Below are 17,803 nucleotides of genomic sequence, written 5' to 3' on the forward strand. Positions count from 1 at the left end.
TACTTCAATGAATTAAATTAATTTAGTATTTCCAGTTGTTGCCCTGAAGTGAGGTTGTAACATTTTGGTTTCCCACTTCTGTGAATCAGAGTCTTGGGTTAGCTGTCTGTGTTCTTATTCAGTTTTTAACTTCAGGAGTTTTGACAGTAATGGAATGCAATGCAAAACTGTTAGATTTGTTATTTGCATTCCTTTTCTCTCAAAGATGCATGGCTTCACAAAGCAGTCTTGGGCTGAGATAGCATGCTTATGTTTCCTTTCACTGTTTTTCATTGGAGAATAAATAATAACTTTTTCTTCACTAGAAAGAGCAAGTGGTTTGAATATTTCTGTTTTATTTTCAAAGGACTAGCTATTTCAGGATTTCCCCTGTAAGGCCACCATCTCACCATTTACAGAAAATAAATATTTTTTAAAAATAAACAACACATAGTTTTCCAGCAAGCCTAATCTTATTGTGCAAGCAATTTTGTGTTGGCAAATACTGTAGTATTTTAGGAGTTATCAAATTGTACTGAAATGGATAGTCAAGGATGAGCTATCAAATCTGGATGTTAAAATTTTGCTGATCATTAGATGGGAACAATTTCTTTTTCTCTTTGCTACAGATTTACAGATCTTTCAGATTTTTGGAATTATCTTCTAGGATAGCCTACACATATTTTTCAATATTATATAGAAGGGAGTAAAAGATAGTAATTCATATTTTGAATAGAAATTGAGATGTACCTTAAAAATGCTTTCAGGATTAATCTATCTAACTTGATTTTAAACGTCATGCCTAGAAAATTGGATCCATAGTGAAAGAAAACTGATTGCTGAAATATTTTAAGCAATATTCACTGAATTTTGTATGATAAATTGTTAATATAGATATTTCCTTATGCAGGTTGTTTGAACATGGTATCTTAAGAAAATGGCATTTATACTATGAAGTGATATTTATGATTGAATATGAAGACTTTATAAAAAAAAACATTTTAAATGATATTTTACTCTCTAATTTTGTGCTGTTATATTTTCACGTTTCTTCCCTATAATAGTTATAGATATTTATCTGTATTTATAGTCCAAGGAACTGTAGAAAACTGCTGCAGTATTTTTACATGCTGTATCGGAATTCCTTTTACAAGGCATCGTCTTATACAAAGATTTTCAGTAAGGAACTGAAAGAATGAAGTGTATAGAAAGAATATAGGCACTAGTAGGATCACGTTTTATTTAATTTTATTTCTATAGCCTCTCACCTCAACCGGTGACTCTGTGGCTTAAAATTCTAAAAATATAAAAACAGTAAAACATTTAAACAATAAAAACATTCAAAATAAATATATACATCAGCCAAGATAATTAACAAAGCTAAGAATGGGCCCTATAACACATTTGTAGCCCACGGCTGAGATACAGGTACTGTGTTTCCCCGAAAATAAGACCCTGTCTTATATTTTTCTGAACTCTGAAATAAGTGCTTGGCCTTATTGCCATGCGCTCAAAAGCCTGACTGGGCTTCTTATCAGTGTAGAATACATTGCAGTAATCTAAACGAGTTATGTGGGCATAGGTGATAGTGAACAAGGTCTCCCGGGCCAGGAACGGGTGCAACTGGTGTACTACTGGAAGGTGTACAAAGGTTCTCTTAGCCATTGTTCTTTGAACAGGAGCTGTGAATCAAGGAGGATCACAGATGCATATTGGGTCTGTCTGGAATAGTACCACCCATCTAGAACTAAGGAGTGAAGAGCCTTGTCTTAGGAGGGTCCAAATACTACCACAGCTACCCAGTCTTCCTAGAGTTAAGTCACAGCTTGTCATAAAGTCCCATTAGAATAGGATAGCCACAATATCACTCAGGGCCTCTCTGTCCGCAGCTGTCAAGCCAGCATACCATATCGTAACACAATATGTAAGGACATTTTCTATCATAGTCCAGTAAAAGGAAGTCATCAGTCATTGTTCCACCTGATTTTTCTGCAAGACCCTAAGGAAATGGAATCTTGGTTGAGCCTTCCTGACCATGTGGATAACTTCTGGGCTTCTTCTCTGTATGTTAATTCATCTCCTCCTGTAATAAGACCCAGTACGGTGGTATCATCCATAAACTTTATTATCATGTTAAATGGATCAGAAGATACGCAGTTGTTTGTGTACAACAAATACAGGTAGGGACTGAGCACACAGCCCTGAGGAGAGCCAGTGCTGAGCTTCAGGGAGGAGGATGTGAAAGACCCAGCTCTCACTGTTTGTGACTGGTGTCCATCAGAAAGTCTATAATCCAATCACAGGTGAGAAAAGGGAAATTCAAGTCACTGAACTTTTCGATGAGGATGTCCGGCAAAATTGTGTTAAAAGCTGAGCTGTAATCTACGAAAAGCATTCTGACATAGTTCCCAGGTTTCTCTAGATGACTCACTACAGAATGAAGGGCAGTAGCAATGGCATCACCTGTCAACCTATTTCCTCTGATATTGGTCAAAGTTTGATGGAAGGCATGACCTGGTTCTCCATGAAGAACCAGTCTCCCGAAGCACTTCATCACTACAGATGTTAGTGCAATGGGTCTGTAGTCATTCAGGCTGCTTATTGCTGTTTTCTTCGGGACTGGAATGATAGTGGCTGCTTTCAGACATGAGGGAACACTGGCTATTTTCAGGAAGATGTTAAAAATCCTTGTTAGGACCTCTCATAGTTGGTCAGCACAAGTTTTTACCACTATCCTCAGCACCCCATCTGGACCTGCAGCTTTATTGAAATTCATGGCCTTCAGTACAGCTCTCACCTGGTATTCATGCAAGGTGAGTGGCTGGGAGTTAGAGGGTTGGCAGGCTGGGGCTACAGGGTCAGGTTTTTTGACCTCGTAGTGGGCAAAAAAGATGTTCAATTCCTCTACCAACGAGGCATCGGAGGTTACTGTCTTCAACATATTGCCCTTATAATTGGTTAGGTGTTGCAGTTCCTGCCACACCTGCCTTAGGTTGTTGTCTGCTAGATGATTCTCCACCTTTTGTTTATATTTTTGTTTAGCTACCTTGATGCCTCTCCATAGATTTGCTTTGCCTCATTGTATTTATCCCTGTCACCTGCCTTAAAGGTGGAATTCCGGGCTCTCAGAAGTGTCGGTATCTCTGCTGACATCCAGGGTTTGCAATTCCTGAAGACTCTAATGCACTTGTCCACTGTTACATTATCCGTGCACGTTTTGATTGATGAGAGTATGGTGTTATTGAATTCTTGCAGCTCCAACTGTTCAAATATACTCAACTCAGTAGTCTCAAAGCAGTCTTGCAACTGGCGGAGTGCTCCCTCCAGCCAGATTTTAACAGTTTTCCTGACTGGCCGTATCCTTTTCCTAAGAGGGATATGCTTTGGGCACAATAGCAGAGAGGTGTGGTCAGACGTACCCAAATGGGAGAGGGGGATTGCTCTATATGACTGTCTTAAATTTGAATACATATGGTCTAAAGTCTTCTTATCTCTGGTGATACACTGCACATATTGCACAAACCTAGGAAGAACAGACTGTAGACAGGCTTGATTAAAATCCCCAGCCATGACAAGCGCCCTCAGGGTAAGTTTGCTGCTGCCTCTCGATTGCGTCATGTAATTTAGCACTGTGCTAACATTTGCATCAGGTGGAATATAGACAGCAGTGATAATTAAACAGAAATCTCTCTAGGTAAATAAAATGGCCGACAAATGACAGTTAAGAATTTGACTTCCGGTGGCTCCGCTGCGTTGATGGCGGTCTTTTTTTTAGACCGCTAGCTCCATGATCCCGTAGAGCCGCTGAGACAGCGCAAATCAGCTGTCTGGTGGCTCGGAAACCTTTCCCTCAGGTAAAGAGGGAAAGGTGAGCTTTCGGGCTGAAGTAGAGCCCCCTGGAAAGCCCCAGGAAAGTTTCTGGAGGCTTGAGGGTGAGCGCTCCTTCCTAAGCTAGGAAAAGCTCCAGATTCAGAGTGCTTCTGCCCTAATGGCAGAACAAAATGCTGCGTCCACTTCTGCGATCGATATGGACCTGTGAATGGATTTTTAACACAGACGGAGCAAAACAGGAGTACTGGCAGTTATTTGTAAGGAAATTCTAACTCCCTAACCAGAGGATACTTTGTTGGAAAGATCGGAGACGAAAAAAGGAAATGGCGCTTTGTTCTTTGAAAGCGAAAGTTAAGGAAGTGCTTGTTAAAGCAGTTGGTGTTGAAGCTACACGAAGTCTATAAGAAGAGATTAAGTAAATGGAATGAACAAGAACTGATTTATTTTTTATTATAGTGTTCAAGAGGAAAAGATTTACTGAATTTCCATTTTTTTTTAATTTTTCTCTGCCATTTGGCAGATTATAGCTTAATAGGAAATGTCTTTTAAGCAAGTAAAGCCAAATGTTATCAAGGACTGAAATTTCTTTAGTTCAAATACAGAAGTTAAAAGAAGATCTTAAGGAATATTTAAGGGCTCTTTTAAGGAACTCTGGGAGGCTCAAATTTCTGTAATAGATCAAAAATTTAATGAAATGGAAAAAGAAATACTGGATTTTAAAAATATGGTGGAAATTCAGAATAAGGATTTGGAAAGTGTAGTGGATGCATTTAAACACTTAGCAGATTATACTATTCAGATGAATGAAAAAATGGAAGAACTTAATTTGGATTTGGAAAGGAAAATAGAGGAGGTTCAAATGAATCAAGTTAATTTGAATTTAGAAAACAAAATAGAGGGAATACAGGTTAAGGTGGATAGGGTAGATGAAGAAATGGTTATATTACAATATAGGTTAATGGAGTATCCCGTAAGGGTGAGAGGATTGAAGGAATGTAAACAGGAGAATTTTAAAAAAAATTTTACACAGGCTTTTGCACAGATAACTGGAGAGAATCCAGAAGATTTTGAAGTTAATATTGAAAAAATTTATCGTGTTAACTCCTGGCTGGCTAGACAGAGGCAATTACCAAGAGATGTGGTGATTTATTTTACAAATAAGAAGATTAGGTATGGAATTTTACAAGCATTTTATAAAAATAAATTTCAAATATTAGGACAAGATATAATAATGATGAAGGAAATTCCTCCTAAAATGTTAAGAAAGAGAAAATAATTTGCCTTTTTAGTGGATGAACTTAAGAAACATCAGATACAGTTTAGATGGGATGTTCCAGCTGGTTTAACAGTGAATTATAAAGGAAGAAAGTATTGCCTTAATACAGTTCTTAAAGGAAGAGATTTTAATATTAATTTATTAAAGGCTGGAAATCCTTTGTTGTTAGAAGCTAAGAATTTGGGATGAGGGAGAGGAGGCACGTCTTGTTGAGCACATTTGGGATGAGTTTGACCCTGTGGCTCCCGAGGACGTGGACAGGTTGTTGGGGAGGCTTCACGGCACGACATGTTTACTGGACCCGTGCCCTTCCTGGCTGGTACTGGCCACTCAGGCGGTGACACGAGGCTGGCTCCAGAGGATTATCAACGCTTCCTTGTTGGACGGGGTTTTCCCTGCCGCCTTGAAAGAGGCGGTGGTGAGACCCCTCCTTAAGAAGCCCTCTTTGGACCCAGCTATTTTGGGTAATTATCATCCAGTCTCCAACCTTCGTTTTGTTGCGAAGGTTGTAGAGAGTGCCGTGGCGCGACAGTTGCCCCAACACCTGGATGAAGATGTCTATCTAGACCCGTTCCAGTCCGGCTTCCGACCCGGATACAGCACGGAGACAGCTTTGGTCGCATTGGTGGATGATCTCTGGAGGGCCAGGGACAGGGGATGTTCCTCTGCCCTGGTCCTATTAGACCTCTCAGCGGCGTTCGATACCATCGACCATGGTATCCTGCTGCGCCGGTTGGGGGGATTGGGAGTGGGAGGCACCGTATATCGGTGGTTCTCCTCCTATCTCTCCGACCGGTCGCAGACGGTGTTGACAGGGGGGCAGAGGTCGACCGCGAGGGGCCTCACTTGTGGGGTCCTGCAGGGGTCGATTCTCTCGCCCCTTCTGTTCAACATCTATATGAAGCCGTTGGGTGAGATCATCAGTGGTTTCGGGGTGAGATACCAGCAGTACGCTGACGACACCCAGCTGTACTTTTCCACCCCGGACCACCCCAATGAAGTTGTTGAAGTGCTGTCCCGGTGTTTGGAGGCTGTACGGGTCTGGATGGGGAGAAACAGGCTCAAGCTTAATCCCTCCAAGACGGAGTGGCTGTGGATGCTGGCACCCCGATTCAGTCAGCTGCAGCCGCGGCTGGCTGTTGGAGGCGAGTTACTGGCCCCAAAGGATAGGGTGCGCAACTTGGGTGTCCTCCTGGACGATCGGCTGTCGTTTGAAGATCATTTGACGGCCGTCTCCAGGAGGGCCTTCCACCAGGTTCGCCTGGTTCGGCAGTTGCGCCCCTTCCTTGATCGGGATGCCTTATGCACAGTCACTCATGCGCTCGTTACCTCTCGCTTGGATTACTGTAATGCTCTCTACATGGGGCTCCCCTTGAAGTGCGCTCGGAGGCTTCAGTTAGTCCAGAATGCAGCTGCGCGGGTTATAGAGGGAGCTACGCATAGCTCCCATGTAACACCGCTCCTGCGCAGCCTGCACTGGCTGCCTGTGGCCTTCCGGGTGCACTTTAAGGTGTTGGTTATGACCTTTAAAGCGCTCCATGGCTTAGGACCTGGGTACTTACGGGACCGCCTGCTGTTACCACACGCCTCCCACAGACCCGTACGCTCCCATAGAGAGGGACTTCTCAGGGTGCCGTCCGCCAAACAATGTCGGCTGGCGGCCCCCAGGGGAAGGGCCTTCTCTGTGGGGCTCCACACTCTGGAACGAGCTTCCCCCGGGTTTACGCCAAATACCTGACCTTCGGACATTTCGTCGCGAACTCAAGACCCATCTTTTTATCCGCGCGGGGCTGGCTTAAATTGGGATTTTAATGTTAAATTTATTAATTTTAAACGGGGTCTTAGTATGGTAAATTTTAATCACTGGGCTAATTTAAATAAGTTTTTTAAATCGTATTTTAAACTTGTATATTGTATTGTCGGTTTTATTATGCCTGTACACCGCCCTGAGTCCTTCGGGAGAAGGGCGGTATAAAAATCAAATCAAATAAAATAAAAAATAAATAAATAAATAAATAAGTTGATTGGTGTTGAGATGGCAAAAAAAATGGGATAAGGATGTAATACAAATACAAGAAAAGAAGAGGGGAGGAGAAATATTGGAGAAAACAGGGGAATTAAAAGAACAAGGAGGGATTCGTGTAGCTTCTAAATCAAAGGGTGTTTCTGTCTATGGGAAAGGATAATTTTTTTTTTAATATAATAACAGAAGAAAGTTAAAATAATAATTTAAATGTTGGAGATGTGATAAGATGTAATGATGTTATTTGATTATATATGGTTTAATTGTTAATAATTGATTTTGTTATGTTCGGGAAGTAATGAGGCTGGAGACCAGGGTAGTGACAACAGCTCTTTAATATATGGTGAACCCAGCAACCAGGCTGGGGAAAAACCTCTCCTTATATACAGTTCAACCGGCGGCTTTAACCAATCAGCAACGTGCTTGTTTCCCGCCGAAACCATTTAAAGATACATTACACTCCTTCCCCCCAGAAAACACTTTACCCATATTTACATGATATTTACATATTATTTTTCAACGTAATCACGCAAATAGACTGGGCGTCTCCTGACTCTTTCGGACCTGCGCAGTACATTCCCTGGGAGTGGGTCGAGCTGACCGGAGGGGCTGTTTGCTCCTCTCAGTTCCTTCTCTAGGCCATCCGGCCCTGGATTATTAGCAGAGTCGTCCCTGCTGTTTTCTACTGGAACCTGTGGGCGTCGCTGGACCTCCGGAATTTCAGATAAGTCCTGCGAGTTCTCCGGGTTTGAGTCAGCTGTGGAATCAAACAGTGTGTAGTCAGGGCCCGTTTCTATTAATTCAGATTGTTCGGCTATGCGTTTTCGTATTTGGTCTATGTGGCGCCTCCATACTCGGCCGTCCTTTAACTCTACCAAGTATGACCTGTTCTGTTTAGGATTTGTTCTGCTATCCAGGTTGGGCCGTCACCATAGTTGTGTGCCCACACTCGGTCGCCTATATCCATTTCTCTTGTTTTTCCTATTTCCCCCTTGTAACCCTCCGGCGTATAGTTTGGATTTAGCCGGTCTAGGGGGCACCTGAGCTTTCGGCCCATTAATAATTCGGCTGGGCTTCTGCCGGTTGTGACACAGGGGGTTCTGTGTTGGACGGCCAGGAAAACATCGATTTTTGTTTGCCAGTCGCCTGGCTTAAGTCTGGACAATGCCTCTTTTGCACTCCGGACGGAACGCTCTGCAAGGCCATTCGTCGCAGGGTGGAAGGGCGCCGAGAGGGCATGTCGGATGCCCTCCTCTGCCAAGTACTCCTCAAATTGGGTTGCCGTGAATTGCGGGCCGTTATCGGAAACTAGCGTGTCGGGCAACCCATGGGTTACAAATAGGTGCCGGAGGACTGAGATCACGGCCTCGGCTGTCATGGATCTCATGAGAATGATTTCCAGCCATTTGGAGTAGGCATCTACTACGACCAGGAAGGTTTGGCCGTGGAAGGGGCCGGCAAAATCAATGTGTATTCTAGACCAGGGGCCCTGGGGTTTCTCCCATTCCCGAACCGGGGCCGTTGGGGGTAGCGGTCTGGACTCCTGGCAGGCCTGGCATTTCCCTACCCTTTCAGCAATTTCTGAGTCCATTAAGGGCCACCACACGTAGCTTCTCGCTAGACCCTTCATCCTAACGATCCCTGGGTGACCCTCGTGGAGGAGGTCCAACACCCTTTTCCTCAGTTTTTCTGGGATCACCACTCTATCCCCCCATAGCAGGCACCCCCCTTGAGCCGAAAGTTCCCCACGTTTTTTTACAAATTCTTTAAAACTCGCCCGGCGCAGCGGGCCACCCTCTTTGTACCCAACCGAGTACAGTTCTCAAAGTAATGTCCCGGTATGACGCCCGAGCCACCTCCTTAGATGTGACTGGGCCAGAGTCCAGAGAGTCAATTAACAGTATGGGCGTCCCCGGAGTGGGGTCTTCGATCGCCCCTGGTAGTGGGCATCTGCTTAATGCGTCCGCATGCCCCAACTCTTTTCCCGGCCGATGCTGCAGTTTGTAGGAATAAGCGGCTAAGAAGATAGTCCATCGGGTCAATCGTGGCGAAAGTGCCACAGGCGTTGGGCGGTCACCAGCCAGTATCCCTAACAGCGGTCTATGGTCTGTCACAATTTCAAAGTCTCTACCAAAAACGTATTCGTGGAACTTTTTTACCCCTGACACAATAGCTAGCGCTTCCTTATCTAACTGGCTATAGTTCCTCTCTGTCGAGGACATCGTTCTGGAGTAGAAGGCTATTGGGGCTTCTGTGCCATTTGGAAACCTGTGGCTGAGCACAGCCCCCACCCCGTAAGGGGAAGCATCGCAGACTAATACCAATGGCAATGAGCTATGATACTGAATCAGTAAGCTATCGCTCGAGAGTAGGTTTTTTACTGCTTCGAAAGCCCTAGCTTCCGACTTTCCCCAAGACCAAGCAGTATTCTTTCCCAGTAACTTATGTAGCGGCTCGGCAACGGTTGCCTTATTTTTTAAAAAGATCACGTAAAAATTCACTAGACCCAGGAATGCCTGTAGCTCTGTTTTGTTTTTGGGCGCTGGAGCCTTTCGTATTGCCTTGACCTTGCTTTCAGTGGGGTGAATTCCCTCCTTGTCTATTCTGTAGCCCAAGAACTCTACGGATTCTACCCCTATCTGGCATTTGTTCACTTTAACCTTTAGCCCGGCTGACCGGAAAATGCCCAGAACTTTTCTCAAACGCTCCCCCAATTCTTCTAAATTTTCGGCTGATATCAATACATCATCGAAATAGGGGACTACCCCCGGGAGCCCTTGCAGAAGTCGCTCCATCAAATTTTGGAATAGACCAGGTGCCACACTCACCCCAAACTGTAACCGGGTACACTTGAAAGCACCTCTGTGAGTCACAATCGTCTGGGCTTTGGCTGTGTTGGCGTCTACGGGCAGTTGTTGATAGGCTTGAGCCAAATCTAACTTGGCAAAAACGTGTCCTTGCCCCAGCGAGTGCAGCAAGTGTTGCACCACGGGGACCGGGTAAGCGCTTTGCTGCAAGGCTTTGTTTAACGTCGCCTTGTAGTCAGCGCAGATTCTAACTGACCCATCTGGTTTCACTGGGGTGACGATTGGCGTCTCCCACCTTGCGTGATCGCTGACCCTGTGTCCACTTCTAGTCGGCACGGCACCCCTTCGATTTTCGGTTTAGTGAAGATTTTCTTCTCGACGCGGGTTGCTGCACGGCCTATGATCACGGTCGTTCGATTTGAGTTCGCGCCCTTTTTGTTTTGACCAATCGCGGGTCGCCTTGCCGATCCTGCGCTCTGATTGGTTGGTTTGAATTTTCGGCGGGAAGGTTGGGGTGCTCGACAGACTTGAGCCAGGTGCCCCTTCTTCTCGCACCGCCGACATGTAGCGTCCTTGAACTTGCATCGTTGACGCTGGTGTTGCCCTCCGCAACTTCCGCATTCTTCTTTGCCCCTTCTCTCGGTGAGGCAAACTCCTTCCTCATCCTCGCCGTCTGATTCGGTCTGGATTTCTTCATGGTGGACCGGGGTTGATTTCGTGCTCGCCGTTGGTGCGAGTGGCTTCTGTAGGGTCTCCGCCGCTTGGGTGGACATCTCATGAGCTCTGGCTTCGTCCAGAGCGTTTGCCAGCGTTAGATTGCTTTTTTGCTAGCAGCCGCCTCCGCAAACGAATGTCTCTGACCCCACACGTGAGGTGCCCTAACAGCTCCTCATCCAAGTCTCGTACCCACAGTCCTTGAGGCTTTTCGCAGGGCGGCCATGTAATCGCTGATGGATTCGCCCTCTTGCTGTCTGCGCTCTCCAAATTCAAAACGCCGTACGTATTTGGACGGTGTTGGCGCGAAATGGTTCTTCAATAGATTTTGCAGAGTTTACCACGATACCGACTGTACCGGCGTTGGCTCTGCCAGGGCTTCCGCAATGTCGATGACCTCGGGACCGCAGTGGCTCAGGAAATATGCCCTTTTGCGGTTGTCTGGAACTCCTTGCAGTTTGTTAGCCTCGAGGAAACTCTCGAAACGGGTCATGTACGTTCCCCATTTCTCCCTGGATGGGTCAAACGGTGCGAGCGGAGTGTAGCTGGCCATCTACGCGATTCTGCCCTGAGTTTGCTGGGTTCGGTTCTTCCGCATGCTCAGCCTGCTCCTGGTGCTCTTAGCCTCGAGATCCCACCTTCGTCGCCAGTGTTATGTTCGGGAAGTAACGAGGCTGGAGACCAGGGTAGTGACAACAGCTCTTTAATATATGGTGAACCCAGCAACCAGGTTGGGGAAAAACCTCTCCTTATATACAGTTCAACCGGCGGCTTTAACCAATCAGCAACGTGCTTGTTTCCCGCCGAAACCATTTAAAGATACATTACAGATTTATTTTGGATATAAGTTGGAGATGTATTTTTAGTAATGTTATTTGATCAATTAAGAGTGAGAGATATAACTGGAATTTTATTGTTAAGAAAAGTAATTGGTTAAGGATTTAGAAAATGCTTATTAATTTAAATGTTGGAATTATATATGTCAAGATTATTTAGAAAATGTTTAGAATACAATGTTGGGAATATGGGAATGAACTAGAGTTAAATGTTAGATTTAAACAAATTAAAAGGATGATGTTTATTTGATGGACATACAAATATGGACTATAAGTATATTTCCTAATTGATTTTTGATTGCCAAATACATTTTAGAAAGCAAACATGGATTATAAGGTATATTGAAGAATAACTCTTGATGGTGTATTCGGAAGTTGGAATACTGCTTATTGTTGAAGAATGGACAGTAAAATTTATGAACTTAGATGGCAACGTGGAAATATCATATATGAAGGACTGCTTATGCACGATATACACAGGAATGGAGAAGATAGACTGATACTTAAAAATTGGACTGAAAGACTAAAAAATTAAATAGTTTATGAATGGAAAGACTGTAAATTGTATTGCTACAATCTTTTCTTCGTTTTTATGGAAAAGGGGAGTTAAGGGCTGAGAGGGGTGGGAGCTTTTGAATGATTAGTATATTTTAGTTTGTGATTGTTGGCATTATACCCTGTATTTGCTCTGGGAAGTCTGGGGGGGAGGGAGTGGGGGAAGGAGGGAAGGGGGAGGATAGAGGGTTAGGGTGGGAGGGTTGGGGGGGATGTATGGGGAAAAATTTTGTAAAACTTTTTTTAATTAAAAAAAAAAAGAATTCCACATCTGGAGAACAGTGTGTATAAGTAATTCTACTGCTAGTACACCAGTCATTATGTGCGTAAATACAAAGTCCTCCACCTTTGCTTTTGCCAGAGTTGCTGTTTCTGTCGAAGCGATGTGTGGTGCAGTTAGTTAGCTCCACTGACATGTCCGGTACACGTGGATGAAACCAGGTCTCCGTGATAATCATCACATAGCAGTCGCGAATGAGCTTATTCGCCGTTCAAGTTCATAGCTCAAGTTCATCAGTTTTGTTGACAAAGGATCTAGCATTGGTTAGAAAAATGCTTGGTAATGCTGGTCTGTGAGTCTGCTTCCATAACCGAGCTAGCAAACCAACTCTGCATCCCCACTTCTGCTTCCTCTCTCTTTTTTGTCGACGCCGCCTCCCAGGCCCAACAACAATCCATAGAGAACCGGGCAGTCTTACTACATTACTATATCGGTATATTATGAGATGGCTGGAAGTCGCTGGTGATATCTAGTCGACTAGAAAATCCAATCAACTCCCCGCAGGTATAGACTAGTTTTTGCCCACTCATTCCATTATAACAGCAGGAGCTCAAAGCTGCAGCGTCTGTATGCACCACCATCTGGATCAGCAACAGAACTCTTCTGCTACCCAACATAAGAAACAGCATCTCACATCAGTAATCTGTGGAGCCAGATGGATGCCTTCCTAGTACCCCAGACAATGACCACCACCCCGTATCACCTTTCCTGGAGTCAATAATATTAACTTACAGGGCTGCTGTTTATTAAGTAATGCAGGGGAAGGGCTGCTTAAATCTTACAGCTGCAGTCCTGTGTGGATAATTAATAATTATCATTGGAGTCAGGAGGTGGCTTCACGTGTTGTGCTTAGCCATGATATAATTTGTTAAGTTTTGCTTTGGTATGTTTATCAATCTAACCAATTTATTTTTGTAAAAACGTGTCCTAAAATTTGTATGAACTCACCAAATTATTATTTATTGAATTGCAGCTAAGCAAGCTATGGCTTAGCATGTTTTATGAACACATCCATTATAAAAGTTTTTATTTTATTTTTATTTATAATTTAATTTCTATACCGCCCTTCTCCTGGAGGACTCAGGGCAGTTTACAGCCATATTAAAAACCAACACAAAGTACAAACAACAAATTTAAAAGCAAAATTAAAAACCAAATATTTACAATAGGCCGAATCAAACTAAAATGGTCATAGACCAACATAAAACCCATTAAAATTTCCATTTAAAATTTCGCTTAGGCCAGTCCCGCACAATGAAATAATAAGTTCTTAAGTTTGCATTTGAAGGTCCGGAGGTTGGGGAGTTGGCGCAGCCCCGGAGGCAGCTCATTCCAAAGGGCCGGTGCCGTCACAGAGAAGGCTCTCCCCCTGGGGGCCGCCAACCAACATTGTTTGGTCGACAGCACCCTGAGAAGGCCCACCCTGTGGGAGCGCACAGGTCGATGGGAGGCTATCGGTGGCAGAAGGCGGTCTCATAAATAGCCTGGTCCTAAGCCATGGAGCGCTTTAAAGGTGATAACCAGCACCTTGAATTGCACCCAGAAGGCTACCGGCAGCCAGTGCAGGATAGGTGTTATATGGGAGGAACGTGGCATTCTGGACTAGCTGGAGCCTCCTGGTGCTCTTCAAGGGGAGCCCCATGTAGAGAGCATTGCAATAGTCCAGACGGGAAGTGACGAGGGTGTGAGTGACCGTGCGTAAGGAGTCCTGGTCTAGGAAGGGACGCAGCTGGCGAATCAGGCGAACCTGATAAAATGCTCCCCTGGCGACGGCCGTCAGATGTTCCTCTAAGGACAGCCGGTCATCCAGGAGAACGCCCAAGTTGCGCACCCTCCCCCTGGGGGCCAGTAATTCACCCCCAACAGTCAGCAATGGCGTAAGCTGACTGTACCGGGACGCCGGCATCCACAGCCACTCTGTCTTGGAGGGGTTGAGCTGGAGCCTGTTCTTCCCCATCCAAACCAAGTTAAATCATGGTTTATGTGATTATGCTATGTGTGAACCCAGATAGAGCCCTATTCAAACAAGTAATAGTTTCAATTTTGTACAATGTGTTAACCTCTTGAAGGAAATTTCCTTTTGAATAATAACAGAATAGAAATGGTATAAGTATTCAACATTTTAAATTGCTTTTTATCTACTTTTGCAAATCACTTGGAAAAGTAACAAAACTAAAGTGTTCATGCAAGATACCATATTAATTCAGTTAAATTCATTCAATAATTTCACTTCAGTATGTTTCCTGATCTTCCTACATTCCTCTAGTCACAGCTTTTTTATGTTAGCAGTCATTGCTAACATTTTTAGTTTGTTTTGGCCCACAAACAAAGAAAAGTTCTTTAAACAGATACATCCAAAGATAGTTTTTGTCAAGAATGTTGATTTGCTTTCCATACATTCTTATCAATAGTCTAGACACATGAAGATCACAGTGAGTAGTCTATCATTTTTTTAAAAAACCATTTCCTTCCTTAAACAATGAACTTTTCATTCTGTTTTATGAAAGGATGGGCACAGCCTTTCTCCATAAGGGAAAAAAAGAAAGAATGGGGGTGGGGGAGAAAGAGTAAGATAGATAGTAGCAGTTTTTTTCCTCAGTGGCTCCCATCTAATCAGTAGATAAATAAAAGAACTGTGTTGCAGGAAGTATGCACTAGTTAGCCCAACACCAGGGTTGTCTAATAATGTAATTACAAATAATTATTATATATCTTTGTTTTTACAGAAAGCAGAAGCCACTGGAGAAAAACGACCAAGAGGCCGACCCAGGAAATGGGTAAATATTACTTTACATTTATAAGTATGGCTATTTCATTCCCCAAACATAGCATTAATATAGATGGTTATCTCATTTTTGTTTGTTTAAATTCATTGCTATTTTCTATTTCATTATCTTCTAGCAGACCCTAACCTGGTTTTAATGATTGATATTCTTAGTTAATAGCCAGGATTCATATCATAGTATAGTGGCAGAGGCAGATTCTAGAAAGCTGAAGAAAGCAGACAGCAATATCTGAAATAGAAGAGAGTATGGTAGTCCCAGGCTTGGAGTAAATCACCTCCCATCTTCCTGGTGGGCTATATACATATACTTTCTCTATATTTGTAGGTTAGCCTTGCCTAATTTGCCTCATCAGTTTGTGTTATATCATAATTGCAACCTTTTTAGACAACTTCTGTTAATTATACAGGCTGGGAAACCCAGGATCTGTAATTCAAATACATTTGGGCAGAGTAGACTAGGAAAGATGGTTATAGATAGATGTTTATAGGAAACCTAAACAGATGTCCTGCGTGCCTGATGTTGCAGCAATTTTGTGCTCCTGACTGCTATCACTTGTTCTCTTCATCACTATCCCCAACCATACCCTCACTTTCTTAAAGCTCTTTAGCCAAAGCTTGCTCCTCTTTCTGGCTACAGCATTGGTAGTGGGAGGAAAGGACTGGATTTTTTGTTACCTCTTCAGCGAATAGTACAAGTAGTATACTGATTTTGTGGTAATAGATATTAAATTGCACATGTCATTGTATGTGTAAATATAGGTACATAAAGTAGGCTGTAGGAGCTGATTAATATTTTTTTGCCTGGACCTCTGAAAACTGCAAGCACTGCTCAATGAAAGTGTTGAAAGAAAGCTCATGAAGAGTAACTGGTTTCCTACCTTTAGACTCTAATTTGCTCAGAGACTTTTCTTTATTTATTGAGTGGAAATAGTTGTGTGAGCCTTATCAGCATGAATGAACCTCAGCTCTTGCTTTTAAAAAAAGAGAATGAGATAGTTTGTTGGGTAATTCAGTTACAAAGGTTAAAGAGGGCTTTATCAGGCATCAGAAAGTGATTATGAAAGAGGATAAAATTCAAACAGAGTGTATGCAAAGATAAGGTTAATAAACAAAACTTCTTTGTTTCTTTCCATAGTGTCCAGGGACAACTCTGCCTCAGAGTTAAGAAACTTATACCAAACAACTCAGTGGTTTATATTATTTATCCTCTTTGGGCTGTCACAAAAAAATTGGCTTAACCAAAGTGAACTTGGGTTTTCAAGCCAGTCTTTAAATCAAGGTACACATGTTCACAACAGTGGAAATCATTGTATAATTTTTAAAGTGGGGATAGTGTAGCTAGAGCAGATGTATGTATTAAGCATTAGTTTGGGTTCATTCTCTTACCTGCATCCTAACATCCTATCAGTAGAGTTCAAAATTTTGCTTTGTGTGGATGCTTGGTTCAGGGCGTATTAATCATGTCAGTGCCGTTCCTGTCACTGTAGCTTCTTTTGCAGCACAAACTATTGCCACTATTCAGGTAGGGTGAAGAGATCTAAAATAACATCTCAATAGGCATGTAACAGCTCCACCGTTCCTGTATTCTCTTATAAAATGAAGAGGAGCTTATAGCTCCTAAAAGAGAAAGTTTTTTCAGACTACCAGATAAAGTGATGGGACAGACAATGACAGTACACTTCGCTTCCCACTGCAAAAGCACATCTCCATGTCAGAACTTGATTTACCAAAAAGTAAGAGTCAAAATGCTGCTATTTTTCTTCCATGTTGAATCCAAGAATTAGACATCACTGGGAGAAAAATTTCTCTGTTAATGTGTAGACTCCCAATCATTGTTAACCTTTCTGCCAAGACTTCAGCTGTTGTTCTTTTTACCTATTAATCATATTTACCAAAGTTTAAGAAGATACATATAAAACTAATTAAAATTAGGTTATATCTTACTTAGTTTTGTTCTAGCCAATGCATTTTTTTTGAAAGTACTGTCCTTGTTATTTTACTCAAAGGGAAATGCAACTCCCAGCCTAAAAAAAAAACCTAGGTGCTTGTACTCTAGATATGGGACTGTTCTACTTTATTCTCACTTCAACAATCATATAAGGTAATTTAGTGACTGGCCCAGATGTCCAGGTGGGCACTGGGATCTGCGTTTTGGTCTTAATTTTTACATAACATAGCCTCACAACTATGATAATGTTTAATAGCCGTCTGGTTTTAAAAATAATGTTTAAGAGTATATTGCAGTCTAAGATGAAGAAATATTCTCACTGGAGAACAAAAGAACAACGTATGAGTTTTGTAATAATTTGTAGTTATTTGGTTTGCACCAATAAATGGATAAAAGATGCTTTTATGAAACTGCGACAGATGCAGCCAGACTTTTCTATACAATGATGATGATAATTTATTGAAGTTATATGCTGCCTGACTCCCTGTGACTCCAAATGGTTTACAAATTATTAAAAACATTTAATACAATAAAAAATACCAATGCAGTACAAAATGAAAGAACATGGCAGAAAAATAAACTGGAGAGGGGGCAAGGAAAAAGAAGGGGTGTCAGCTGCTATAGTATAATCAGTTGTAATCTTGAAAATCCTTTGTGAACTACTCAATTTATAACATAATTTTCCTCAACAATCGTGCTGAACAATTAATTGAGTGAATTACCTTTTTGAAATACACACATACAAACAAATTTATATTATTATTATTAT

General features: G+C 42.7%; 1 protein-coding gene across 9 annotated transcripts in view; it reads left to right on the top strand.

The window, feature by feature from the left end:
• HMGA2 (high mobility group AT-hook 2) overlaps positions 1 to 17,803 on the top strand; it is a 194,093-nt gene that overhangs the window by 11,940 nt on the left and 164,350 nt on the right. For all 9 annotated transcript variants that reach the window (XR_009155996.1, XR_009155997.1, XR_009155995.1 and 6 more), the window contains one exon: positions 15,028 to 15,078. Coding sequence is in view for 6 of the 9 variants with exons in the window: in XM_058189970.1 (XP_058045953.1) it covers positions 15,028 to 15,078 (51 nt within the window). In the remaining 3 variants the exon portion in view is untranslated. The remainder of the gene's footprint in view (positions 1 to 15,027; positions 15,079 to 17,803) is intronic.

Source organism: Ahaetulla prasina, chromosome 7, assembly GCF_028640845.1.
Source record: "Ahaetulla prasina isolate Xishuangbanna chromosome 7, ASM2864084v1, whole genome shotgun sequence".
NCBI lineage: Eukaryota > Metazoa > Chordata > Lepidosauria > Squamata > Colubridae > Ahaetulla > Ahaetulla prasina.